The sequence below is a fragment of the Canis lupus genome, chromosome X (assembly GCF_003254725.2).
Source record: "Canis lupus dingo isolate Sandy chromosome X, ASM325472v2, whole genome shotgun sequence".
NCBI lineage: Eukaryota > Metazoa > Chordata > Mammalia > Carnivora > Canidae > Canis > Canis lupus.
The window spans coordinates 42,059,236-42,086,210 of record NC_064281.1 but is presented as its reverse complement, the minus strand read 5'-3'; the positions used below and the strand labels follow the sequence as shown (position 1 = coordinate 42,086,210).

Genomic DNA, 26,975 nt, shown 5'->3' with positions numbered 1-26,975 from the left:
CACAGGGCCTGTGGCCTAGTAGGCACTCAGAAGGTGGCAGTACATTTTCCAGCATATGCTGACATATTCTCATTCTCTCTCATAAACAGTCATCTTCTGGGGATTTTGCTATCTTCAGGTTTCACTTCCTACAAACAGAAAGTGCCCCTACCTCATTTTAGGAAATGCACACCCTAACACACGCCCTCCAACTTAGGTTTTTTTGTTTTGTTAAGTAAACTCTTAATTTTAGAATAGTTTTAGATTTACAGAATTACTGAGATTAGAGAATTTCCATATTCCCCACTCTGATTAACATATCAGCCTAGAACATTTATCACAATTCTAAACCAATATTGATATTTTAACTGAAGACCATACTTTATTTATTTATTTATTTATTTATTTTTTGACCATACTTTATTTAAATGACCTCAGTCATTCCCTGATGATCTTATCTATTCCAGGACCCATCCAGGAGACCGTACTACATTTAGTTGTCCTGTCTCCTTTGGCTCCTCTTGGCTCTGACACTTTCTCTGAATTTCCTTGTTTTTTTATCTTTGATCTGTTTACAGACTCTAGTTTTGCCTTTTCTAGAATGTCATGGAATTAGAATCCTAACAGTATGTAGTTTTTTTCAGAGTGACTTCTTTCACATAACTTGATGTACTTAAATTTAAGAATGATCTATGACTTTTCATGGTCTGATCACTCATTTTTCTTTTTTTTAAAGATTGGTTTGAGAGAGAGCAAGCATGCATGAGCAGGAGGGGCAGAGGGAGAGGGAGAAAGAATTTCAGATTCTGTGCTGAGCGCACAGCCTGACATGGCACTTGATTTGACCCTGAGATCGTGACCTGAGCCAAAACCAAGAATCGGGAGCTTAACCAACTGTGCCATCCAGGCGCTCCACTCCTTTTTTTTTTCCCCTTTTTAAAAAATGAATGCCTTAAGGTTTTTGTTTGTAGACATAATTGTTTATAATGATTTTAAATTTACAAAAAAAATTGGAGAAGATAGTCTACAGAGTTCCCATGTATTCTTCTCCCCCCTGAGCAGTTTCACTGTTACTAAGGAATCTTGGAGGACTGTGATACATTTGTTCCAATATATGAAGGAATGTTGATACATTTGATACATTATTACTAACTAAAGTCATCATGTCTCTTTAGGCTCCCTTGTCTGTGATGGTTTCTCACACTTTCATGTTTTTGATGACCTTGACCGTATTGAGGAGTACTGGTCAGGTATATTGTAGGATGGTTCTCTTTTGAAATTTGTCTGATGTTTTTCTCATTGATTACACTGGGGTTATGGGTTTTAGGGAGGAAGATCATAGTGGTAGAGTACCATTGTAATTACATCATATCAACGGTATATACTGGGAACATGATTTATGACTGTTGATGTTGACCTTGATCCCCAGCAGTAGTAGTTTTGTCAGATTTTTTCCACTGTAAAATTACTCCCCCCCGCCCCCATTTCCTTTTTCCATACCTTCCTGTTTGGAAGGAAGTCATGATGTACAGCCCACACTTAAAAAAAGTGGAGGTTATGCTCCATCTTCTTGAGGGCAGAGTATCTACATAAATTATGTAGAATTCTTCTGCAAGGGAAATTTGTCCTTTGTCTCCCATTTATTTCAGTCACTATGGACTGAGGTATTTCTTTTATACTTTTATATTTTGGGTTATAATCCAGTACTATATTTTGATGCTCACATTGTTTCAGTTTTGCCTCTTGGAGGTCTCTTAGTTGGTTCCTGCACCTCTTTGACATTGTTGTGATGGTGGGTTGTTAGGTTTTTTTTTTTCTAATTTTTGGTTTTTGTTGGTTTATTTTGTTTCATTTTGTAACACTTTCTTTCTGGCACTATGAGGTGCTCCAAGTTCATCTTGTATATTTCTTGCCCCAGTTCTAGAACCAGTCATTTTTTCCAAGGAGCCCTGGTTCTTTTATTGGAATGATACTAGAAACCAAGATCTGAATACTGAGTGTGCTCCTTGCCACTGGGGTGTCATTGCTTCTAGGACCTTTCAGCTGACAGAGCAAGGAGATATATCTGTGTATACTAACCCATGTGTATATACTTACCTAGAAATATTTCTTTATGTAACCATCCATATCTCTATGAAGCTACAGTTCTTACCTGAGGTCTCCCAACTGGCAAAGGACTTCATGGTTTTACTTTTTTTTAAAGATTTTTATTTATTTACTCATGAGACACACAGAGAGAGGGCAGAGACATAGGAAGAGGGAGAAGCAGGCTCCTCACAAGGGAATCTGATGTGAGACTCGATCCCGGAACTCTGGGATCATGCCCTGAGCCGGAGGTAGACGCTCAACCACAGAGCCACCTAAGCATCCCAGACTTCATGGTTTTAATTTGCAATTCCCTAGTGACAAAGGATGTTGAGCATCTTTTCATGTGCTTATTTGCCACCTGAATATCTTCTTTGAGGAAATTGTGTGTTTTTAAATTGGCTTGTTTTAACTTAGAGTTTTACATACTTTTTGGACTGCTATGCATAGGTAAAAAATTACATTTTACATCATAACTTAGTGCACACGCACATGGGTGTGTAGTGTGTATATTTGCATTAAAATAATGTTAAGAGTTTCACTGAGCAATACTTAATGCCTTGAATATGCTCTGGTATTTTTTTATTACTTCATTTTTTTTTAATGCTCTTGTATCTCATAGCCTGACAAAAAGCACTCTCCTACAGTGTCCCACAATTCCTCACACCCCTTCTTCCCGTGATGATACCGTTCCCTGTCCCCTTAAATGTCCAAATACTCCTTTCACCCTGTGGACACACAGCTAACTTCTCAGGTGATCTTTTCTTCTGGTCCCATCTGGACACAGGTGAAGACAGTCTCAGCATTACGAAACTGAGTCATTGCTGGGTGAGGCATCTTTAAATCCCAGCACTTGGCTGCCCCAGGCAGAGTACTTCACTCAAGGTATCTTGGGGTTGGGAGCAGGACTTCTAAGTATAGAAGTTTAGAATGACAAGTCCCTCTACCCAAACCTGCCTTCCGCCATTTCTTGATAAATTAGGCAGCCTACTCGGGGTTGGTTAGTAAGAGTAGCTGCCTTCCTATCTCCTCTCTTCTGGGCCTGTAGGCCCATAATCCCAAACTGGTTCTGGCTCATGGCCAGAGTTGAGTGTCACCCCACATCCCTGTTCCTCCCTGCCTTGTAGTTTGCAGAACAGTCCCTGATGAAGAATGCCATAAAAACATCAGAGGAGTCCTGGATTGAACAGCAGATGCTGGAAGACAAAAAGCGGGCCACAGACTGGGAGGCCACAAATGAGGCCATTGAGGAGCAGGTGGCTCGAGAATCCTACCTGCAGTGGCTGCGGGATCAGGAGAAACAGGCCCGCCAGGTTCGCGGCCCCAGCCAGGTGGGTCCTGGGCTCTGTTATTGGCCTGGCCAAGAACCCCTTACTTCACATGCTCTGCCCCCAAACAGGCAGAAGAAATTAAGCAGTTTTGACATCTGGGAGAGAAGGAAGCTCTCAGCCTGGTCTGTACCACATCTCGGCCTTAGTCTTGGCATCGTGCCTTAGAACTCTCAACACCTTTGCCGAACAAGGTCTTAAGGAGTGAGGGAGGCCAGCCACTGGTGGTGACATGTGGGGATTGATGGATAGTTCTAGAGGGACAAGCTCTTGTTGAATGTCCTTCTATGTCAGGCTCTAGGCTGAAGATGTAAAATCCGGTCAGGCCTGCTCCACTCTCCGTGATCCCGTGTCTACTGAGGGAGACAGATACATCAGTGAGGCTCTTGACCCTGGCTGGGGGACCAGTGGACATGGGCGCCCTGGTCAGTCTTCACACAGCAAGGTTGGATTTTTAGGGCAGGGATGGGGCAAAGCAGGCAGGCATTTGAGGAATCACAAGGAGTTTAGAGTGATTGTAGGTGTTGGCAAGAGTCAAGTAATTTCTACGACAAATATTTATTGCAGGTCTATGCCAGGCACTGTTCTTAGTATATGGGTGGTACATTGGTGAGCCAGGCAGGCCCAGATCTCTGTGCTTGTGATGCTTACATATTCACAGAGTAGAACAAAATAAACACTAAATATAATGAATAGATTAGTTGAGAGGTGGGACAGATGAAACATGTAGAGCAGGGCAAAGAGAATGAGTAGGGCTGAGGGGAGCTGAGAGTTCCACAATATGAAGTAGTATGGTCAGGGTGGGCAGGCCTCAGAGCCAGTGAGATGTGAGCAAAAGCTTGCAAAAGGTGAGGCAGTTAGCTAAGTGCATGCGCCAGGCAAAGCAGAAGGCCAGCTAGAGCAAAACCCTGAGGTGGAATGCATACCCGGGGTGATTTGGGAGTGGCCTGGAGGCCAGGGTGGTTGAGCAGAATGTTGTAGTAAGTGAAGTCAGAGAGGTGGTGGGGCCAGATTGAGAAGGGGCTTGTGAGCTGTGGTGAGGACTTTGGCCTTTACTGTGAGTGAGGCAGAAGCCTTTGGGAGGGTTGTGAGCAGAGGAGGGACAGGATCCTCCTGATAGCTAGGGCAGCATGAAGCCTAGGGTTTAGGGCAAGAAGCAGGGAACCAGCGAGGTGTGGAGTCTTATCTCTAGTCCCAGTGGTGATGGATGGTGGATGGTGGTGCTGGCTAGGGAGGAATGAGGAAAGGGGATGGAGTTTGAATGTATTTTGAAGGTGGGGGTACGGGTTTCCTGCCAGATTGCCTGTAAGGATGTGAGGGTGGTGGGATTAAGAAGCTTACCTTTGTCCTGTGGTCTGCTGTGTGACCAGGAATGATGGTGGTCATCACAGCCAGGATTCCAGGAGGGAGCCAACCCTCAGGGATGGGGCAGAGGCAGCTCATGACTTGCGTTGGTCCTTTCCTCCTCCTCCTCCTCTTTCTCCTCCTCGTCGTCGTCATCGTCGTCGTCGTCGTCGTCGTCGTCATCATCATCATCATCATCATCCTTGTCGTCGTCCTCCTCCTCCTCCTTCTTCTCCTCCTCCCCCCCCCCCCCTGCAGCCCCGGAAAGCCAGCGCCACATGCAGTTCTGCCACAGCAGCAGCCTCCAGTGGCCTGGAGGAGTGGACCAGCCGGTCCCCGCGGCAGCGGAGTTCAGCCTCTTCACCCGAGCATCCTGAGCTGCACGCCGAGCTGGGCATCAAGCCCCCTTCCCCAGGCACTGTCTTAGCTCTTGCCAAACCTCCTTCACCCTGTGCACCAGGTCAGTGACTTGGTGACTGGGGAAGCTGGGGTTAGGAACTGATGCCTAGGTTGTGGGCTCCACCTCTGACTGTCCCTCTGCCCCAGGTACAAGCAGCCAGTTCTCGGCAGGGGCCGACCGAGCTACTTCCCCCCTCGTGTCCCTGTACCCTGCTCTGGAGTGCCGGGCTCTCATTCAGCAGATGTCCCCCTCTGCCTTTGGTAAGCCTCCTCTATCTAGGGGCCAGGGTCCAGCTGGGAGCTGGGGAGAGAGGGAAGAAGCAGCACATCCTGAGAGGGGGCTTTTGGAGCCTCTGGCCATCTCCCCAGGAAGACGGGAATTTTCAGGCCCAAAGGATGTGTCCAGAGGGAACCTGTGTGGGATTTCAAAGGCCTGGGGGAGCCTTCTTGTAGAGAAAGAAGCATAGAGGGACCTGGATGGGATTGCTCGAGCCAGGAATCAGCAAAGGGTAAGGAGAAGGTGGGCTGGGAGTGCTCCATCATCCTTTACTCCTTCCTCTTGCCCAGCAGGTCTGAATGACTGGGATGATGATGAGATCCTAGCATCGGTGCTGGCAGTGTCCCAACAGGAATACCTAGACAGTATGAAGAAAAACAAAGTGCACAGAGATCCACCCCCAGACAAGAGTTGATGGAGACCCAGAGACTGGAGACCATCTCCCAACCCCCACCACTCCTGCCCTCCGGTGCCGCCCCACCTTCTTTGGCTTTCTTCCCTCCTGCCTTCTTCCCTCTCTCCCCTCCTTTCCCTCCTCCCCACTTCCCTCTGGCTGGCCCACCCCTGCACCCCTTCTCATCGCTGCCATCACCACCATCACCTGTCTCTTCGCCAGCTGACGTGCCCTCTTGCCCCCTGCACAGCACCATCCCTGCATTCCACAGGGGACTTGGGCAAGGGTGCCGAAGGTAGGCGAGAGGCACACAGAAACAAACCAACTGGCAGCCAGGCAGCCCCTGAGGAGAGACATTCAGACAGAGGAAAGTCTCCCTGCCCCCCATTCCTTCCAAGATCAGAAAAACTTGTCACCCCGCCTCCACAATGATGCTGGGGAGGTGGGAGGAAGAAGTGGGAATTCCCCTTCCCAGTACCCCAAGAATGTCTGAGCCTTCAATGTTGAATTTTTTTCTTTATTAAAATGTACTTTTATCTTATAAAATCAACCAATCCAAAATGATGTAGACAATAGCAGTGGCTCTGTGAAGGCGGCATCTCTGGTTTGGGAGCAGACAGGCCATGGGGACAGAGGGGGCACAAAGATGTGGTTACTGTCTCTTGCCTCCAGCTCTGTGGAGGTAGGCAGGGTCTAGAGTGCAAGCCGGGGTGGGGGCAGGGGGCAGGTGTCTTGTGGGCTTTCGACAATGAGACTCTTGACCTTGCTGCATTCCTACTGCTTCTACACCACTACCACTGCCACCACCACCATCACTATCACCACTACCACTACTACCACTGGGTCTCTTCGGATCTTGGGGTGGGGGGCACCTTTGAGGATCATGGCTGCTACCGCCCAGGATTTGAGCGTGGGGAGTGGGCACAGCCTCAGCAGATGGGACACCCGTGCCCTGCAGGTGTTGACAAGATCCACCATCTGTAACGTCCTTGGCACAATAAAACCAAATGTTAGTTTCCCCTGAGCGCCTCTGTTCTATGTGGGGCACAAGGTGGGTGGGCCTCTGGGCAGAGGTGGTGATGGCCTAGGCCTTGGCTTGACCTCTGAGGGCTGCATGCTCTCCAGTAAGCTCTGTCTGTGGGCCCAGAGTTTGTTCATATTTGATTCACTGCTTACTAAACCAACTTCTGGACCTGTTATTACCAAGAAAGCTCCATCTTTGCTTGCTGCCCCTGCCTCCGTTCTGTCACATGTAGCCTGCCCACCCTGTATCCTGGGTTGTGATGGGAGCAGAGGACTAGGAGCTTGAGGGCTGGGACCGAAGTTCCACCTTTACTGCCTGCCTCCTTCCCTATGTGTGTTTGCTTTTTCCTTGTGATATTTGATGTAGAAATGCTTTGGAAAGGCACAACGGATGCTTCATATCAACGTAAGTGTAGTGGAATTGACTGGAGGGGCCTCTCTGGTGTAAGGAATGGTTAAACCCTTTCTTGTTCATGTTCCCAGTCCTCTGACATCCATGCCCCTGCCTTTCCTTGGCGTACAACCAAGGCAGAGAAGGATGGCTGGCCCCCAGGTTTTGTCAAGAGTGTATATTGCTGTGCCTCACTAATGAGGCCCCTATTTAAGGATGCATGTCCAGCTCTGCCAGTAAAGGCATGGTGGCTGAGTGGCCATCTTGTGGGGTATCTGTGGAATCCACTAGTCAATCATCCAGATGTTGGAGAGTTGGTTTGGAACCCACCTTGTTTTTTTCTAGCTATGTGACCTTGGCCAAATCACAGGCTGAGGTTCAAGGGTCCCACCGTGTGTACAACAGGAGTGATTAATGTCTACTACCTCACGCTCTCTCTGGTTGTGAGCATTGAGAGAGAAGCATGTGGTCAACATAAAATGTCTGATGGCATGGTGCCTGGCATGTTCTGAGAGCCCAAATGTTAGCAGATAGTATTTATTTACCTAATGTTGAAGTTTTTTACACCATCTGGCCCCTGCCTACCTCTTCTTGCTGCTCTCTCCAGTTTCATTGGCCCCTGCCTGGAATTTGCCCTTTCCATATCCTGAGCCCCCAACCTTGTCCTTCAAGATGGGTAGTGTCACCTTTTGAGAAGCCCTGTGTGACCCCATCCATATTCCCATCTCTATCCACGAATATGTCTTTACTCCTTCCCCAATAACTCTGTGATTCACTTCCTGGGCAAGGGCTGTGATGCCTAACTTAATCTGTGTATCTCTAATATCTGCACCCCTGCCAGGGCCTGGCAGGCTTACAGTAGACCCCTAATAAATATTGGATGAATAAGGGAGAGTATATGTGTGTATTTGCTTTCTGGGTGGTGTCTGTGTGTCTGTTTGACTTTGGTGAGTCTAAGTCTTCACATGCACCTCACAGTGTCACGTTGTGTGACAAGGGCTTGTTTCCAGGTGTGTCAGATGGTGACTGAGTGTGGGACTCTATCGCTGACAGTTTATGTTTCTAAGACAAGTGCATGTCTGCGTGGTTCTGTGACAGCGCGTCTGTGGTTTCTTTCTGATAGGGTGAATGTCCGTTTGTATTCCTGTGACAGATTCTGGGTAGCTATTTCTGGACAGTTTCAGTGACAACACTGCATGTTTGCTGGTGTATGTGTGTGTCTGGGTCTATCCATGTCTGTTTTTGTGACAATGCCTATCTATGTGGCTCTGTCGCATAATTACTTATGTCTGCCTCTGGAGCAGTACTTGTGTGTCTCTGGAGCATCTGTGTGTGTCCTCCTGTGACAGACTCAAGGTCTCTCATTTCTGGGACAGTACAAGTCTTCCTGTGACAGTGCATGTCTGATGGTGCCAGTATCTTCGTGACAAGTTCTGGTGGTGTGCCTGACAAGACATTTCTGTGTCATCAGATGGCAACATAGGTCCGTGTGTATCTCTGGAGTGCCTGTCTGTAACAGTGTTTCTCTGGGTGACATTCTGGGACATAAGTGGCAGCATGGCTGCCCAACAGTGGACATCAGTCTTTGTGACAGTACATGTCTGCTGCATGTGTATCTAGGACAAGTTTACATGAATGTGTCTGTAGGTTTCATGTATATCACATGGTACTTTTGTGCGAGTCTTGAGTGCATCTCTATCTTCCTGCGGGGTGAGGCTCAACTGTTTTTCCCCAAATTTGTGACTAAGGGTATTTTACCACCTGCCTGAGCTCGTTCTGTCCCTATCTCTTGTCATTTGGAAGCATACCCCCAAGCTACTATCACTCTGACTTGCTAGCATCCCACCCCCACCTAAGGTCCACTTCCCTCTGCCATTCCAGGTTCTGGACGTGCTGGGGGATTAGGCTCCTGGCTAGATGTGGCTAGGTCTGCCCAGGTTAAGGGCCCCAAAACACCCCACAAGCCTCCGCCTCAGGGCGTAGGAATGTTGTCTTTGGCCAGCGTCTCCCGCGGTGGTAGGGGGGCTACCCCTCCCTGAAAGCTGGACAGGTTCTTCCAGGATCCCTGGCTTCAGTTTTGGGGCAAGGCTGCTGGTCTCCTTTTTGGAGACAGGGTCTTGAGTGGCTACAGGCCCGGATTCTTAGAAGCCCGGAGATAATTCCGCGCTAATCTCGAAGCAGCGGCTGCAAACCAACTTCTTAGGAAAGGAGGCGGTGCAGATATTTTTTTAAGTTTATATCTATATATACACATACACACACATATATAAAAACAACCCCGCACAACAACCAAAACAAATGCGGTTGCTGGAAAGGGATTCCCAGAACCAGTTTCCTCTTCGGGTGCGCCCCCCACATTTGCATGCGGGCCCGGCCCCCGTGGAAGATCCGGGCACGTATTTGCATAAGGGGGGTACTTGAAACGTTGAGGGTGGTATGCAAATAAGGACTGGCTCCGATTGGCTGCGGTACAGCAGGTGCCGCGTCCGGATTGATCAAAGCCAAGTGGGCGGGGCTGTCGCCCGGGGCGACTCTCTCGGGAGGCGCGTGCCCCGGCTCAGTAGCGTTGGGGCTGGCGCGCGCGTCGAATCTTAACGTTGCGCTGTTTGCGGGCGCTTTTGGGCCATCAGCTTCTTTGCCTTCCACCCTGGCGCCCCCAAGTCCTGGCTCCCCAGCCTCGCTACCCCGGGCGTCCACGCCCTGCGGGCTCAGCGGGCTCAATCTGCGCAGCACCACCTCCATGTTGACTAAGCCTCTGCAAGGGCTCCCCGTGGCCCCCGTGACCCCCACGCCGCCGCCAGGTGAGCAAGGCTCCCCTACCGCGACTAGGCCAGGCAGGCTGAATTGGTTGAGGGCGGCGGCGGGGGGGGAGGGGGGAGAGGGTCGCGGCCAGGCTCTGCATGCAGCCACCCTGACTTCCTCGCCTCCGCCTGCGTAGGAGGCAAGAATCGCGAAGCGTTCGAGGCTGAGTACCGACTCGGCCCCCTCCTTGGTAAGGGGGGCTTTGGTACCGTCTTCGCAGGACATCGCGTCACAGATCGACTCCAGGTATCAACCACGAGAGTCTTGGGAGGGTCAGGGGTGTTGTGTGTGTGTGCGTCCTTGTGTGTGCGTGTGTGAGGCGGGGGCGGGAGTCTTGGGCTGGGATGCTGATTGACCAGGGGATGAGCCGACAATGTGTGCGTGGTAGGGTCATGAGGACCGGGATCCGGGTTGGTGGGGGTGGCTGAGCACGCGCACGTGCGCGCGCTTGTTTGTGTGGCGATCCAGGTGGGTATATGGGGGGGGGGGGGTTCAGGGCAGGGATTCTAAAAGTCCAGGAAGTGAGACTGAGGAGTGAGGGTCGTAAGGACTCTAGACCCTGGGATCCAGGGGATGTGTATCTGTGTGGGAAGGTGGAGGCCCAGAGCTGAGATTTGGCGGATTTCAAGGGCAGGTGTCCAGCGTGGAGTCCTGAGAACCAGGACCCCGGTACAGAGTTGGGGGGGTCTTGGAGCTGGATGGGAAGATCAAGGGCTTCGGGTATTAGGAAATTCAGAACTCAGGACCTGGAGTGAGGGGTTCTGAATCCTGAAAAGGGAGAACCCAGGGCCAAGGATGATGGGAGAGGTGAACTTGGTTCTGGGGACTTGGAGGCCAGGGAAGAAGCTTCAGCTCATTTTGGGTTGCGGTGTGGCGAGGTTGGGACCAGAAAGCCTAGGGTGAGGGTCAAGACTGGGAGGGGCCTGGGGGTCATCTGCTGGCCCCTTCACCTCAGCCCTTTTCTCCAGGTGGCCATCAAAGTGATCCCCCGGAATCGTGTGTTGGGCTGGTCCCCCTTGGTGAGTGTCTTTGGAGTCCCTGACCTGGCGACGCCATCTCTGAAGATGGACTCACCCCCCCCCCCACCACCACTTGCCTTTCTAGGGCTTGTATGATTCCGTGGGCCCTGTAACGGTGAGGAGAACACTCCTACCAGCCTGTGTTTACTCCCCTGTAGTGACATCCACACCTCCATACAGTTCTGACTCACCCCAGCTCCCCTAGGGCCCTTGGATTCTCCCCCTCCAACCCTCCTTTCTCCTCCTCCCTCCAAACACTGCTTCAGGGGCTGCCCGCAGGGCATGCTGGTGGGGGAAGAGGGGCAGAGGTCACTGGTTGCCATGGTGACGGTGGCTGCTTCTCTTCGGCCGTTAGAACGCTAACGGACAACAGGGCGGGTCTGGGCAAGTTGTAGGGGCAGGAGCGCCCCCTGGCGGACTCTGGGGGAGAATGCGCCTGCGCAGGCTGTGGGACCCGAAGGGAGAAGGTTCGCCTGCGCAGTAGCAGAATTTTCATCACCGTGAGAAAACCTGTCTGCGGCTGTGCATGTCAGAGGACTGGCCGGGAGAGGGCCCCACCTCAGTCAGGAAAGCTGATTCTGGCTTGTCCGTGGGCCCGCACCGGGCTTCTAGCATGGGGTGGCTTTTGTGGCCTAGCATTTCTGCCTTTTTTGAGCACTGACTGTGTGTCTCCAGTTTTGCTTTATCATCAAAGGTTACTGTGTTCCATGTCCCCCACTAAGTGCTTGCATTCAACACAGTTCTAGATGACAGTGACAGTTTTCTAGTTTAGTGACAGTGACAAAACACATGATAGTATTATTGAGTTCTTTGTTCCTTTGCAATTAATCACTTTCAGATATTTAAGAAATGTATATTGAGCACCTACTATGTGCCAGGCACAATTTTAGGCATTTGGCAAAATATTACATTTATTGAGAGCTCATTTTGTGCCAAGTCCTTTTCTATTCATTGCTTTTACCTATTTAATAATATGTATGAAGCCCGACCCTGTTACCACCCAGTGTTATAGTCAGTGACAAAACACAAACCATTATACAATAGTATTTACTGCTTGCTAACTCTGTGCCAGACCCTGCTATAAAGTGCTTTCAACACTTATTGAGCTATATGTAAAGCACTGTTCTAACCTCTTCTAAGATGCCAGTGAACAAAAGATACATTATTACATAATAGTGTTCATCAGTTGCGTCTTCAGCAGAAGGCCTTTTATTAACCAAAAACAGATTTATTCATTTCAGAGAGAGCACATGCATGCGAGAGTGGGGGGAGGGGCAGAGGCAGAGGGAGAGAACATCTCAAGCAGACTCCTGTGGAGCTGAGCACAGAGCCCGATGTGGGGCTTGATCCCAGGACCCATGAGATTACCACCTGAGCTGAAACCAAGAGCTGGATGCTCAACAGGGAGCCACCCCGGTGCCCCAAGAAGGCCTTTTTAAAAGAACTACTTTCATTTACTCAAACATTTACTGAGCTCCTATCTATAATATGCCAGATAGGTATAGGCTTTGGCTCAAAGCACCTTTCCAGGGGCTATGTTTGAGCCCTTCAGACGAAGAAACTGAGAGGCTCAGGTAAGGGAAGTGGGTTGCTGAAGGCCACACAGGAGCATGATGGGCTTTGATGTAAGTTCAGGCAAGAAGTCAGCCTCAGAGTTGCTGGCCTGATGTCTGTGTTCTCTTTTCTTTTTTTTTTTTTTTTTTTTTTTTGTGTGTGTTCTCTTTCTTCCCCCTTCCCCCCACAGTCAGATTCAGTTACATGCCCCCTGGAAGTGGCTTTGCTATGGAAGGTGGGTGCAGGTGGTGGGCACCCTGGCGTGATCCGCCTGCTTGACTGGTTTGAGACACCAGAAGGCTTTATGCTAGTCCTCGAACGGCCCTTGCCTGCCCAGGATCTCTTTGACTACATCACAGAGCAGGGCCCATTAGGTGAAGGCCGAAGCCGCTGCCTGTTTGCTCAGGTAGTGGCAGCTGTTCGCCACTGCCATGCTCGTGGAGTTGTCCATCGTGATATCAAGGATGAGAACATCCTGATGGACCTCCGCCGGGGCTGTGCCAAACTGATTGATTTTGGTTCCGGTGCCCTGCTTCATGATGAACCCTATACTGATTTTGATGGTAAGTCTTCCCTAAATCTCAAGTGTGTGTGGGGGGTTACCTTTTATCTTTATGGTCTCTGGATCTTTCACATCTAGTGCTGGGGTGGCCTGTGCTCCTTGATCTATATTGCACCTTTATAAATTTCTTGTGTTTTATGAGTTTTAATACTGGGGACTCTCAAGCCTTGTCCATCTTCTGACAGTGCCCAAACCTGGTGAAGGGGTTGTGTTATTATCCAGAATGTTCCTTTTCTGTCTGGTAAAGGGATCCTTTGTTACTTGTAAGGGCTTTTTTTTTTTTTTTCTGTTGAGGGGACTCCGTTGTTATAGTTAAAGAACTCCTATTCTGGTGAGGGGACCCTGCTTAGATAGTGAGTTCTCTTAATTCTGGCAAGGGGATCATGCTTCCTGGGGGAGGGTGGGGTGGGAGAAGGGCATTAGCAAGGAGTGGTCTAATCTCTGTCTTGTGTGCAGGGACAAGGGTGTACAGCCCTCCAGAGTGGATCTCTCGTCATCAGTACCATGCACTACCAGCTACTGTCTGGTCACTGGGTATCCTCCTCTATGACATGGTGTGTGGGGACATTCCGTTTGAGAGGGACCAGGAGATTCTGGAGGCTGAGCTCCACTTCCCTGCCCATGTCTCCCCAGGTGAGGCCTTCACCAGTCCTAGCTCAGTAAATGCCACTCTTCCCAGGGTCTAGTGCCCCCAACTGACTGCTAATCTCCTATGCTTCTGATCTGCAGACTGCTGTGCCCTAATCCGCCGGTGCCTGGCCCCCAAACCCTCTGCCCGACCCTCACTGGAGGAGATACTGCTGGACCCCTGGATGCAGACCCCAGCTGAGGATGCACCCCTCAATACCCCCAAGGGGGGTCCCACCCCTTTGGCCTGGTCCCTGCTGCCCTAGTCCTAGCCAGGCCCCCCACTAGTTGGAATAGCCGTCCCATGGCATGCCACAGGGATAGATGGACATCTGTTGACCTGGTTATACAGGTCATTAAAACTCCAGTGTTACTAGGGTCAAAGATTGGGGATCAGGGGTCAGGAGACATAAGCCAAGTCTGCCCACTCCCCATCCCAATCCTGCTAAGGAGCCTTCCTCCCAGAATTTATGGTCTCATTCTGGAGGGGGCGGGGCTTCCTTGTTTCTCATTTTGCTAAGGGTGTTTATTTGGTTGAAGTTCCTTCCATTCTGAGCCCCAGGACTCCTATTCTGATGAGTTGTAACCCCTACACTGGCACCTCCTGCTACCACCACATACACTTAGTTCAAATGCTCTCACTTGGGCAAGGGTGCTTTCCTTCCAATGCCCCAGCAGCTCTTACTTTAGCAAAGGGACCCATTCCCCCTAGCCCAGGGTCCTATATTCAGTCAAGCTGCTTGCCTACCTCAGCCCAGGGTTGCTTATTCTGGGAGAGGTAATGCCCTATTGTTTTCCCAGGATTTTTTTTAATTATTTTTTAATTATTTTTATTATTTTTTATTTTTATTTTTTGGTGAGGGGACCCTACTCTGTTATCCCAAGTGCTCTTATTCTGGTGAGGAGAACCCTACTTCCATGATTTGGGAAGGAATGGGAGATGGACACCACCAGAGTCCGCTAGGATGGGGTAGATGGGTTTTTTGGGGGATGGGGTGGGGGAAATAAGTCTTGTCGTTTGTTCTCCTGGGGCTCCCCCTCTCCATCTTTTTCGGATTCTTGCTGCCTCCTTCTGAGCCTGGATTATCCAGTTGCTGAAATGTAAATACTTATGTATTGGTGGGAAGGGAGCTCCAACTGTGTCCTCCTCTTCCTTCTCCCCCTGCCTGGATTATTTAAAAAGCCATGTGTGGAAACCCACTATTTAATAAATGTTATAGAATCAGAAGTGACTGGCCATTTGTAAATTAAGCAAGGAAACCCACTATTTGATAGATGTAATAGAACCAGAAGCAACTGGCCATTTGTAGATGGGGTGAGGCAATTATGGAGCATCTACTGTGTGCTGAGCCATGAGGGAGGTGGGCTGGATCTCTCCTCTGCCCTTGGGAAGCCTTAGCCTTGTGGTACTGTCCTAAAGCTCTTTTATGGGTTCAGTTAAGCGAGACCACAAAGAAAAACTTGATTTCCCCCATTCCAGCTCTTACGTAGCTCCCAGGATGTGCAGAAGGGCACCGTTGGAGATACTATAGACACTGAAGATGTTTGAGACCTGTCCCCAGTCAAAGATGGCTTGTCTGGACAGAGAAAACTGACCCCCTCCATTCCAGGGGAGGAAAATAAAGCCCTCTCTCACAGGGAAAAAAAGACCTTTAGGGTCACCAGTGGGGGGGGGGGGTTGGACACTGACAAAAGCCTTCCCTGCCCTTCCTCGTTTCCCAATAACATCCTGAGTGTAAGCCATGCGTTTTGCCCCTACCTTTTCACCTCTCCCTGGTCTTGTTCATCCCTCTCATCTCCTTCCTCGCTTCTCCACATACCTGCCCTGACATCAGCTGTACCCTCTCTTGCCCCGCTTTCTTTAAGATTTTATTTACCTATTCATGAGAGAGGCAGAGGGAGAAGCAGGCTCCATGCGGGGTGGTACTCGATCCCGGGACTCCCAGGATCACGCCCTGAGCCAAAAGCAGACGCTCAACCGCTGAGCCACGCAGGCGTCCCTCTTGCCCCGCTTTCAAAAGCTAAGCTGAAAGCCCCTCACCTGGTGGCTTACCTGTCCCCTTCGCAGTTTCCCTCCACAGTGGGAACTCGCTTATCCTCCCTACTCTCCGTCTCAGTCTCACTTCTATGCCTTCTCACCTGTGCGGCCCCAATGGCTCTGCTGGCTTAGGCTCCCTTAACTGCCAGACCCTCACCTGCCCCGCGGTGAGGTCTGTTTCCTCCCAGATGCCCGCGGGCTCTCTAAGGGGTGGGGCTTCGCCGGGAGGTGGGGGAAAGAGGAACTTCGGTCCAATCACAAAGGTACCCAGGAGTTTGGGTGCCGAAAGGGCGGGATCATCTGTAGAAGGTGCCAATGAGGAGCCGAGATAGATGAGGATTCGCTGAACCAATGAGACAAGGACACACGATGGGCGGGCGATCTGGAAAGCGGGATCAATGAAGACGAAGGCGGGTCTAGTAACTGGAAGGAACCAATGAGGCTCGGTAGAGACGGCAGGAGGCCGAGGCGGTCACGAGTCGGGTTTCCCCATCCCAACGGAATCTGGAAATCCCAAGGCTGCGGTCTTAGACTCACTGTTGGGGAGCGGACGAGGAGAGCTACTGCTCTGGCCAGCCCTTCACTCTCCCCATCTCCATCACGGAGGCCGGAAGTGGAAGTGACGGACACGGAAGTGCCCTGCTGTTGCCGAGGGGACGGACCAGGCAGATGCCAACATGGCAGCGGTGGGGTCCGGCGGTTCCAACGCGGCGGCTGGGCCAGGGGCGGTCTCCGCGGGGTCGTTGGAGCCTGGAACCGCTAGTGCGGGTGAGACAGGCTGTGGTCGACCCGGTGGCGGTGGGGCGAGGGTCAGGATCGCTGAGGGGTCAGGAAGGTTCCTCACTGAAGCGAGAGAGAGCATCCCGTATGGACCGACCTATGTGTGTATGTAGCGGGGGGGGTTGGGGAGGGAGGACGGAATGGCTATTGTGAGTGTGTTGGAAAGCGGAGAAGAGACCTTTCTGAGGGTGATGGGAGGGTCCCTTCTGCATATGGACAGTAGAGATCATTCTGAGTCTGGGGGGTTTTAGCCTTTGGGGGAGGCTAAGACCACTAAGACCATTCTGAGTGTGTAGGGGGTCCGTCCTTAGAGCAGGGAGAGAGCATTTTGAGGTTAGGAACGTTGTTCCTTCTAGAAGAAAGAGGCTATTCTGAGGGTGGTGGTTTCTTGTATAAAGGGATAGGGGCTATTGTGAATTAGTGTGGGGCAGGTCCTTCCTTACCTGACTTAGAGGTCCATTTTGAGGATTGGGATGTCCATTATAAGGAGAGAAGACCATTTTGGGGGGTTCCTTCCTAATGCAGTAAGAGTTCCTTGTATATTGGAGTGGGAGGGTCCTTCCTTATATGGCAGAGAAAAGACATTCTAAGGGTGTGGAGCCCTTCTTTATAGCAGGGAGAGTTCGTTGTGAGTGTGAGTTGAACAAGGAATGATTCCTTGGCTGGAGGTAGGAGCGGTGCTGTGGTGGGAGGATGACAGGACCATGTGGAGTATAGGGGAATATTTCCTTATGTCCTCGAGGGAACCAGACCATGCTTGGTGCAGTAACCATTTATTATATGGAGTTCAATCCTAGAGACTGTGGAGGAATTATTTCTTATGTTTGTGAAACCATTCTGGGTCAGGAGGACTCTGGTGGTCATAGAAGGTAGGAGTTGGAGAGATAATTGTTAGTGTGAGGGAATGGAATAATATCTTAGATGGGAGAAAGACCATTCTTTAGGGGCTGGACATGCCTTATACCATGGTCTCATTCCCTGTATTTAGGTATCATTCTTTATATAGGACAACCCCTCATTAAAAAGAAGCATCATCTCATATAAACTTTCAGTTTGTTCACCCACAGAATGGAATCCTTGTAGCCCACTCAGAGATCAGAGCAGTGTAGGGGTCTACTGAGGTAATCCATATAAATCCTTTACCCCAGTGATAGACAGATGGTCAGCACTCAATAAATGTTGAGAATATGATTGGTATTCTGTGAGTTGCTTCTCACACAGAGGAGGGAGAGAGGGGGCCAAGTGTGTCCAGCACCTGCTCCAGCCATTTCCTAATAGCTCAGCAAGGATTCTGGGTATGAGCTGGACAGGGTGAGGCCTACTTCCCCCTTTGTGGCTCTTCTGCCTGTTGAAGCAGTGGAAGTAGATGGGATTCAGACCCCATTGGGTCAGGATAGGGAGGCAGAGTGAGGAAGTGGCAATGGCTAGGAGGATCCTGGTTGAGAAAGGAGTGAAGGGGAAGGTGGTGGTGTGGCTGTGCCCCAGCATCTTCTGACCCCTTCTTCCTCCTTGCTCATTCCATTTCCCACAGCTCACCGGCGCCTCAAATACATATCCCTAGCTGTGCTGGTGGTCCAGAATGCCTCCCTCATCCTCAGCATCCGCTACGCCCGCACACTGCCTGGGGACCGCTTCTTTGCCACCACTGCTGTGGTCATGGCCGAAGTGCTCAAAGGTCTCACCTGCCTGCTGCTGCTCTTCGCACAAAAGAGGGGTATGAGACAGCAAGGGGAGAGGGCTGCACTGGAGTCAGTGGGTGGGACTGTGTGTGTGTGTGTGTGTGTGTGTGTGTACCCATGCCCATATGGAGGGTTTGCTGGGGGAATATCACTATATCACTGTGTCTCTGAAACCACCTGGGGAGTGTGTAAGTGCAGCTCATCTGCCTTATCACTCCAGCTATGAGTAGCTGCATCCACACTTTTATTGTACTCCTAACATCTGGGAGCTGGCCTCTGTGGACTGTAGGAGTGAGACAATCTGTGTCCATAAGGTAGTAGGGGATACTTAGGTTCATTTATTTCCCTTTAACTTTGCATTTTGGATAACTTTAAACATACACAAACTCGGAGAGAATAATAAAATATTAAAATGTTCATGTACCCATCAGCCAGATTCATCAATTGTCAACTCATGGCCACTCTGCCATTAACAGTATCAGTGATTATCCACTCCTCTACACTGAGTATATGTACACTCAATCTACATGTCTGCCTACCTATCCACCCCCTGCCTTATTACACTGCAGTATGTCCCACATGTAGTAAGTATTATTTTGAAGTAAATCCCCCACCCTCTTACTATCAAAATAAATATTTTGGTACATTAAAAAATAACCACAATATCTAAAAATCATACATCAAAAAATTAACAGTAATTCTTAAAATTAACAAAATATTCAAATATCCAGTCATTTAATCAGATTTACAATGCTTTCTCAAATATCATAAGAATTTTTAAGAATTTGGGGACGCCTGGGTGGCTCAGCAGTTGAGTGCATCTGCCTTTGGCACAGGGTGTGATCCTGGAGTGCCGGGATCGAGTTTCACATTGGGCTTCCTACATGGAACCTGCCTCTCCCTCTGCCTATGTCTCTGCCTCTCTGTGTCTCGCATGAATAAAAAAAGAATTTTTAAGAATTTGTTTCAATCTGGTTTATATAAGGTCAGTGCCTTGTAATTCATTATGGCTTCTAGGTCTGTTAACCTCAGGGGTTCCCACCCAGTTCTTTTTTTTTAAGATTTTATTTGTTTGTTCATGAGAGACACACAGGCAGAGGGAGAAGCAGGCTCCCCCCAGGATCACACCTTGAGCCAAAGGCAGATGCTCAACCACTGAGCCACCCAGGCACCCCTTCTCTAGCTCTTTTTGATCTGTAGTAAATTTGTTGAAGAGAGCAGGTCGTTTGTCTTGTATATTTTGGATAGCTTGGATTTTGCTGGCTGCCTCCCTGTGGTATCATTTAACATGTTCTTCTACCCCCTGTATTTCCTATAAGTTTGATTTTATCTACTAATTTAAACACCTTCCTAAAGGCCAGCTTTAAAATGTTGCCAGTTGTTTCTCTATAAAGGCCTTACTAGGGTGCCTGTGTGGTTCATTTGGTTAAGCATCAGACTCTTGATTTCAGCTCAGGTCATGATCTCAGGGCTGTGGGATTGAGCTCCATGTTGGCTCTTTACTCAGCAGCAGGGAGTCTGCTTGAGATCCTCTCCCTCTGCCCCTGCCCCCCATTTGTGCTTGCACACTCCCTCTCTAATAAAGAAATCTTTGGGATCCCTGGATGGCTCAGTGGTTTAGTGCCTGCCTTCGGCCCAGGGCATGGTCCTGGAGTCCCGGGATCGAGTTCCACATCAGGCTTCCTGCATGGAGCCTGCTTCTCTCTCTGCCTGTGTCTCTGCCTCTCTCTCTGTCTGTGTCTCTCATGAATAAATAAATAAAATCTTTAAAAAAAATAATAAAGAAATCTTCAAAAAAATAAAGGCCTTGCCTGTGTAGAGAATGCAGGTGTACATTCTACCTCTGCTGTCAGTATTTACACTGAAGAAAACATTTTCTTTAATTTTTAAAAGATTTATTTATTTGAGAGAGAAAGATTTATTTATTTGCAGGGAGAGAGAGAGAGAAAACAGGCTCCCTGCAAAACAGGGAGCTCGACACAGGGCTTGATCCTAGGAACCCGGGATCAGGACCCAAGCTGAAGGGGCACCCAACCAACTGAGCCACCCAGGCACCCCAAGAAACCTTTTTTTAAGACTTTATTTATTTGACAGCACAAGCAGGAGGAGCGGCAGGCAGAGGGAGAGGGAGAAGCAGGTTTCCCGCCAGGCAGGAAGCCCAGTGTGGGGCTCGATCCCAGGACCCCAGGATCATGATGTGAGCTGAAGGCAGATGCTTAACCAACTGAGCCACCAGGTATCTCTGAAGAAAACATTCTTTCCCATTCATTAGCTCCATGTGGCCCTGGGAGGCAGCAGTTTGGAAACTCACCTGTTCTTTTTTTTTTTTTTTTTAATTGAAGTATAGTTGACATATACAGTTAACCCTTGAACAACATGGGTTAAACTGTGCAGGTCCACTTAGATGCAGGGTTTTTTTTTAAGATTTTATTTATTCATGAGAGAGAGAGAGAGAGGCAGAGACGCAGGCAGAGGGAGAAGCAGGCTCCATGCAGGGAGCCCGATGTGGAATTCGATCCCGGGACTCCAGGATCACGCCCTGGGCCAAAGGCAGGCGCCAAACCGCTGAGCCACCCAGGGATCCCAAGATGCAGGTTTTTTCCTAATAAATACAGTACAGTACTAAAAATGTATTTTCCTCATGCTTTTCTTTTTCTCTGGTGTACTTTATTATAGGAACACAGCATATAATACATGTACAAAATACATATTAATGAACTGTTTATATTATCAGTAAGGCTTCCAGTCACTAGGAGGCTATTAGGAGTTAAGTCTGGGAGTGAGGGGTATCAAAAGTTCTATGTGGATTTTTAACTGTGTGGGGGAGTCAGTGCCCTAACTCTTGAACAAGGGTCACCTATAATATTAGTTTCAAGTATACAACATCGTGCTGGAACAATTCTTTACATTACACAGTGCTCACCACGATCAGCGTAGTCCTCATACAAAGTTGTTACCATATTACTGGCTGTGTTCCCTATGCTGTACTTTTCATCTCTGTGACTGACTTGTTTTTATAACTAGAAGTTTGTACCTTTTCACCCGTTTCACCTATTTCACCCATCTCCCAACTGGCAAGCACAGTTCTCTAGGAGTCTGTTTCTATTTTTGTTGTTTGTTTTGTTTTTAAATTTATTTTATTTAGATTTTATTTATTTATTCACAAGAGACACACAGAGAGAAAGAGGCAGAGACATAGGCAGAGGGAGGAGAAGCAGGCTCTATGCAGGGAGCCCGATATGGGACTTGATCCTGGAACTCCAGGATCATGCCTTGGGCCGAAGGCAGACGCTCAACCGTTAAGCCACCCAGGCATCCCTGTTTGCTTTGTTTTTTAGATTCCACAAGTCAGTGAAATCATTTGTCTTTTTGGGTCTGACTTCTTTCACTTAGCGTAATGCCCTCAAGGTCCATCATCTGCTCTGGGTTTTTTTTTAAGATTTTATTTATTTATTCACGAGAGGCAGAGACAAAGGCAGAAGGAGAAGCAAGCTCCCTGTGGGGCCCAATGTGGGACTCCATCCCAGGACCCCGGGATCACTTGAGCTGAAGGCAGATGATAACCATTGAGCCACCCAGGTGCCCCCTATCTTTTTTTTAAATCTTCTCTGCTATCAATTGATTCTGAGACACTTTCCAGTGCTCACTGTGGCAGGCCCTGCTCCGGCCATGGAGGCTGCATCCTGCCCACAGAGGGCTGATATTTTACGTGAGGAGAAACAAATAGGCACAGACTTAATCGCAGGCCTTTGCCTCTAATCTACAATTTCAACCCCTCTCCCATGTTTTTTTTCCTGAATTAGTTTTGTGGTAAAACTTGGCCTGACCTAACGTAGGGCTATTTGTATATAGGTGGTTTTTAATTTTTCTCATTTGGTGTGGACATTTACCCAGGTTGCCACAGAAATAGGAATGTGTGTGATTATGGTGCACAGCCCTATGCGTGTGGCATGTGTTAATGTGAAGTGCATGCTAGATACACCATGTTACCTTCCTAACACTTAGAAAATGTCAAACACCCAAATCCCTAGGCCCAGAGGATTTGGGTAAGGGGTTCAAGAGTGGTAATTACTCCTGGGATTAATGCTATGAAAGGTAAGGACAGGGTTTTGTGAACGAGCCTTCAGCATGAGTTCCTGTGATAACCTTGTGCAGTGGTTGTGGGGTTTTCACAGAGGAACAACACTAACTGAGACTTAAAAGATGAACTGCAAAGAAGTGGGGTGAGATTTGCAGAGGCCTTACTCCTCAGGAGGGTGTTCTCATGTGTTGGTGGGAGCAGGTCCCTGCCAGACTTTTCTGCTTAATATAGTCAAGCTTCCAGGGACACCTGAGTGGCTCAGTAGTTGAGTCCCTTTGGCTCAGGTTGTGATCCCAGGGTCCTGGGATTGAGTCTTGCCTTGGGCTCCCTGCAAGGAGCCTGCTTCTCCCTCTGCCTGTGTCTCTGACTCACTCTGTATCTCTCATGAATAAATAAAATATTTAAAAAAATAGTCAAGCTTCCACTCTTCCATATGGCAAGGACAGACATGTCACTTGTTTGTAGGGCTGACAGGGATGTGCATCCGAATGGGATATGGTCCCTGCCCTCAGGCAGCTCTTAGGCCAGTTAAAGAGCTAGGATAAGTGTAAAAGTTGAGTCTCAAACCTCCCCTCCGGTCAGCAGGCTTGCTAAGGCTTCTACCTCACGAGCTAGCTAATGCTGACTATTTCACTGGACATACACGTGTATTGAGTGCTTGCCCCGAATGGGACACTGCCAGGGAGGTGGGCTGTATGCTGTGTGAATACAGTCCGTGATTCTCAGACACAGAGTTAAGGACGATTGGTGTCCGTTAAACTGAGAGCTGAAAGGTCTCCCAGAGCTGCAGTTGTACTGCAGGGAAACTGAGAGTGCAGACCGCCTCTGAGCCCCTGGGAGGTCAGGGCAGGGGTGAGGAGACACAGGAATAGGCCCAGTCCTGGCCCTCAGAGGATCTGCAGCACTAAAGGGAGGCTGTCCTTCCCCCCACGTAGGTAACGTGAAGCACCTGGCACTCTTCCTGCATGAGGCTGTCCTGGTGCAGTATGTGGACACACTCAAGCTCGCAGTGCCCTCCCTCATCTACACCCTGCAGAATAACCTCCAGTATGTGGCCATCTCCAACCTGCCAGCTGCCACGTTCCAGGTGAGCCCCAGGCCCAGCACAGCCTTTGGCAGAACTGGCTGGGATGGGGGAGATGTGATGCTGGTGAGGGAGGGTTGCAGAGGGCATGATCTGTGTCACCTTTGCCACACCCTCGGTGTCTTCATCCATGAGAACTGGGAATGGGAATGCCTCCATGCCAGTATGCTGGGACAGCTGAAAGAAATAATCCCCGGGAAGAGCCCTTGGTTGGCATTGGTGAGCTTTTGGCTGTTTGCAGGTGGCCCTGGAACACAGTTAAAGAGTGTGGAGCCAGGCTCTCTGGGTTCAAATCCCACCTCTGCTACTTTCCAGCTGTGTGCTCTTTGGGCAAGTTGCATAACCCCTCTGTGGCTTCTCATTCTTCCATTGCATGTTACAATAGTATCTGCTCCATAAGTGAGAGCACTAAATGAATGGATTCATATCAAGTGCTCAGACCCACACTGGCACAAAAGCAAGCACTGTGTAAATGTGTGCCAACATTATCGTTGTGGCTGATTTGTTTCCATTAGTACATATTTATCAAGACACACACATGCGTGCGTGTGCCTCATCAAGGAGCCAGTCACTCCGTCATTAACCTGCATAAGCTGGTTCACACACAACAGCTGTATTTTACAGATGATGTCTGGGCCGAGATGGTCCAAGTGCTTCATTCCTTATCACACAGCCAGAAAATTTGGAGGGGATGTGGACTCGGGTGTGGCCCAGGACTTCCTTGCATAGCTGTGGACTTTCTGGGAAGCAGCTCAGAGCTCTTTAGCTACCTGTCAGTCAGTGGCCAATAGCTGGATCTTTTTTTTTTTTTTTAAGATTTTATTTATTTGAGAGAAAGAGTGAGAGCACGAGCAGGGAGCCCAACATGGGGCTTGATACTGGGACTCCAGGATCATGAACCAAGCCAAAGGCAGATGCCCACCTGCCTGAGCCACCCTGGCGCCCCTGGCTGGCTGTTCTTGTCACCTGCCCTGCCCCGTCCCTCCCCCTGGGCACGTGGGGTGGGGAGGTGGGGAACAGCCCCTAAGTGCCTTCCGCATTGGTGGCCCACCCCCCTGCAGGTGACGTACCAGCTGAAGATCCTGACCACGGCGCTGTTCTCCGTGCTCATGCTGAACCGCAGCCTTTCCCGGCTGCAGTGGGCCTCCCTGTTGCTTCTCTTCACTGGAGTTGCCATCGTCCAGGCACAGCAAGCTGGTGGTGGGGGCCCTCGGCCACTGGATCAGAACCCCGGGGCAGGCCTTGCAGCCGTCGTGGCCTCGTGTCTGTCCTCAGGCTTCGCGGGCGTCTACTTCGAGAAGATCCTCAAGGGCAGCTCGGGCTCGGTGTGGCTCCGCAACCTGCAACTGGGCCTCTTCGGCACGGCACTGGGCCTGGTAGGGCTTTGGTGGGCTGAGGGCACAGCCGTAGCCCGCCGTGGCTTCTTTTTTGGGTACACACCTGCCGTCTGGGGCGTGGTACTCAACCAGGCCTTTGGCGGGCTGCTGGTGGCTGTTGTCGTCAAGTACGCCGACAACATCCTCAAGGGCTTTGCCACCTCCCTGTCCATTGTGCTGTCCACTGTTGCCTCCATCCGCCTCTTTGGCTTCCACGTGGACCCATTGTTTGCCCTGGGTGCGGGGCTGGTCATCGGTGCGGTCTACCTCTACAGCCTTCCCCGAGGCACCGCCAAAGCCATAGCCTCCACCTCCGCCTCAGCCTCGGCCTCCACCTCTGGGCCCTGCACTCACCAGCAGCCTCCTGGGCAGCCGCCGCCACCCAAGCTGTCTTCCCATCGCGCAGACCTCAGCACGGAGCCCTTTCTGCCGAAGTCAGTGCTGGTGAAGTGAGGGTTGGTGGTGGTGGGGGGCCACAGGGAGGGGGACTGGGTAGAGGGTGTTGGGCATCCGGAGGGACTTCAGCTGCCACTAGGCCTGGCTCCTCTGGGATTGGAAGTGTTTTCTCCCAGGTCATGGAGACTTCTGCAGGGGCTTTGGAGTGGGCGTGGGGCATCACACGAACCCTTCCTTATAGACTGAGCCCCCTCCCCCTGGAGGGGGATCATGAGAGCTGCCTCCCCGGCCCCAGTGAACCCCTTTGGGGACTGGGTTGGCAGTATTGTCGTTCAAGGCCTTTCTTTGCCTGCCTGCCCTCAGCTGGAGGTGTCCTGTCTTCCACGCTCTCTCTGGAGAGCCCCTCCCAGCGGTCCTTCCTCCCTCTTTGTAAGGATAAATTGGACAAAAATTCTACAGCTCTTTAGAAACGGATGCCTACCTGTGGGGTTCCGCTTCCTGTAGCTTGAGGCCTTTTTGCCTCCCTCACAACCACAAGGGACCAGACCCTATTAGCAGCCCGGTCTTTTTTGTATGTGGCCTTGGGGCAGCTTTCCTGATGGGAGACCCTTGAAAATGGGCCTGTGAGCACCCCGGAGTGGGGGGAGGGGGACGGGTGGAGAGGAAGAGGAAGGAAGGGGTGGGAATTAAGATGTTCTGCATCAGCCTGGTCCAGGGGAGGGTGCGGTAGGGGCATCTGTTTTTAATGGTTTGGGAATTTGTGGTATAATCAGATAATGAATGATCCAGGGTGTGGGAAAAGCCGGTGGGGGAGGTCCTTGGAGTGGCTGAATCTCATTGAATCTAAGACACTGTCAGTTGCCGGATGCAGGGTTCTTGTCTGAGACAGCCCAAGAGGGAAAATAAAGCTGCCAATCACACTGTTGATACGCACTAGCTGTATGAGGCACCCTCACCGTCACAGGGTGAGGGTGTCTTCAAATGCTGAAATGTGGAACCTGTCCCCTGCACTCCCCAAAGCTTATTAACCCCTTAACCGTCTCCCAGGATGTGTGTGTACGTGTGCGTGTGCACGCGTGCATCTATATCTACGCACGCGCAAGAGATGCCTGGGCTGTCTTTGCTCTATGTACATAGGGTCGTTGGATCTTTATTTTTAATTAATTTGTTCTGATTTTTCTGGTTTGTTTTCTAAGGAACTGTAATGAACAAATATCAGGAGACCCAATGCCAAATAAAGATGTTGTATTTATTTAGTCCACGTGTAGCTTTCTGACCCAGGGGACTCTCTGCGTGGGCTATTACTAACCCCAGGACTACCAGCCTCACCACTGTCGCCCTCGCTTGCTCAGGACACCCACCTGCCAGCCCACCCCAGCTCTCTGTGTTTTTCTTTTCCTCCCCGTTCCCACCACAGGTTGCTCACCAAGGTGAAGGGTTCGTAGCTGCTGGGATTGAAGACGCTGGCTTGGCCTCGTTCTCCCTTCTTGCCCTGGCCCAGCTGGGACCAAACTCTGATCAGTACTAGGGGTGGGGGGAGGTAGACACTGAACTCCAACTTGGCCTCACCACCTCCTGCTCCCATGCAGGGGTGACACAAGCAAACTCTGGTAATGAGGGTGGGACAGGACCCACGTTGGCCTCCAGCCCATCACCCCCATAGCCCTGCCACTCCCGCACTTTCTTAGGTGAGTTTTTGCAAATAAAATGTGTTTTGCATCTTGCCGGCTTGGGTTGGGAAGCCTCAAAAGCGCATG

The 26,975-nt window shown here is 50.1% G+C and overlaps 3 protein-coding genes across 7 annotated transcripts in view; all 3 read left to right on the top strand.

Moving 5' to 3' along the window:
* The window catches only part of OTUD5 (OTU deubiquitinase 5), a 28,498-nt gene extending 21,668 nt beyond the window's left edge, over window positions 1-6,830 (top strand). For 2 of the 3 annotated variants that reach the window (XM_025468710.3, XM_025468708.3), the window contains exons 6-9: window positions 3,192-3,395; window positions 4,995-5,196; window positions 5,283-5,396; window positions 5,703-6,830. In XM_025468710.3, the coding sequence (XP_025324495.1) occupies window positions 3,192-3,395; window positions 4,995-5,196; window positions 5,283-5,396; window positions 5,703-5,827 (645 nt within the window). In that variant the 3' untranslated portion in view covers window positions 5,828-6,830. The remainder of the gene's footprint in view (window positions 1-3,191; window positions 3,396-4,994; window positions 5,197-5,282; window positions 5,397-5,702) is intronic. The other variant, XM_025468709.3, reaches the window with a different exon arrangement.
* Window positions 6,831-9,754: 2,924 nt separating this feature from the next.
* Window positions 9,755-15,012, top strand: PIM2 (Pim-2 proto-oncogene, serine/threonine kinase). The gene is made up of 6 exons (XM_025468726.3): window positions 9,755-10,021; window positions 10,159-10,268; window positions 10,991-11,041; window positions 12,786-13,158; window positions 13,614-13,790; window positions 13,887-15,012. Exons 1-6 carry the CDS (start codon window positions 9,961-9,963, stop codon window positions 14,048-14,050), a joined length of 936 nt encoding a protein of 311 aa, XP_025324511.1. The 5' UTR covers window positions 9,755-9,960; the 3' UTR covers window positions 14,051-15,012.
* A 1,164-nt stretch (window positions 15,013-16,176) lies between these two features.
* Window positions 16,177-26,942, top strand: SLC35A2 (solute carrier family 35 member A2). 3 transcript variants are annotated; one of them, XM_025468711.3, is made up of 5 exons: window positions 16,177-16,707; window positions 18,134-18,316; window positions 23,298-23,449; window positions 24,508-25,256; window positions 26,636-26,942. In XM_025468711.3, exons 1-5 carry the CDS (start codon window positions 16,500-16,502, stop codon window positions 26,661-26,663), a joined length of 1,320 nt encoding a protein of 439 aa, XP_025324496.1. In that variant the 5' UTR covers window positions 16,177-16,499; the 3' UTR covers window positions 26,664-26,942. The 3 variants fall into 3 exon arrangements, with proteins under 3 accessions (XP_025324496.1, XP_025324498.1, XP_025324497.1); XM_025468712.3 differs by having other exon boundaries at window positions 16,186-16,590; XM_025468713.3 differs by lacking the exon at window positions 18,134-18,316 and having other exon boundaries at window positions 16,177-16,590.
* Window positions 26,943-26,975: the final 33 nt, after the last annotated feature.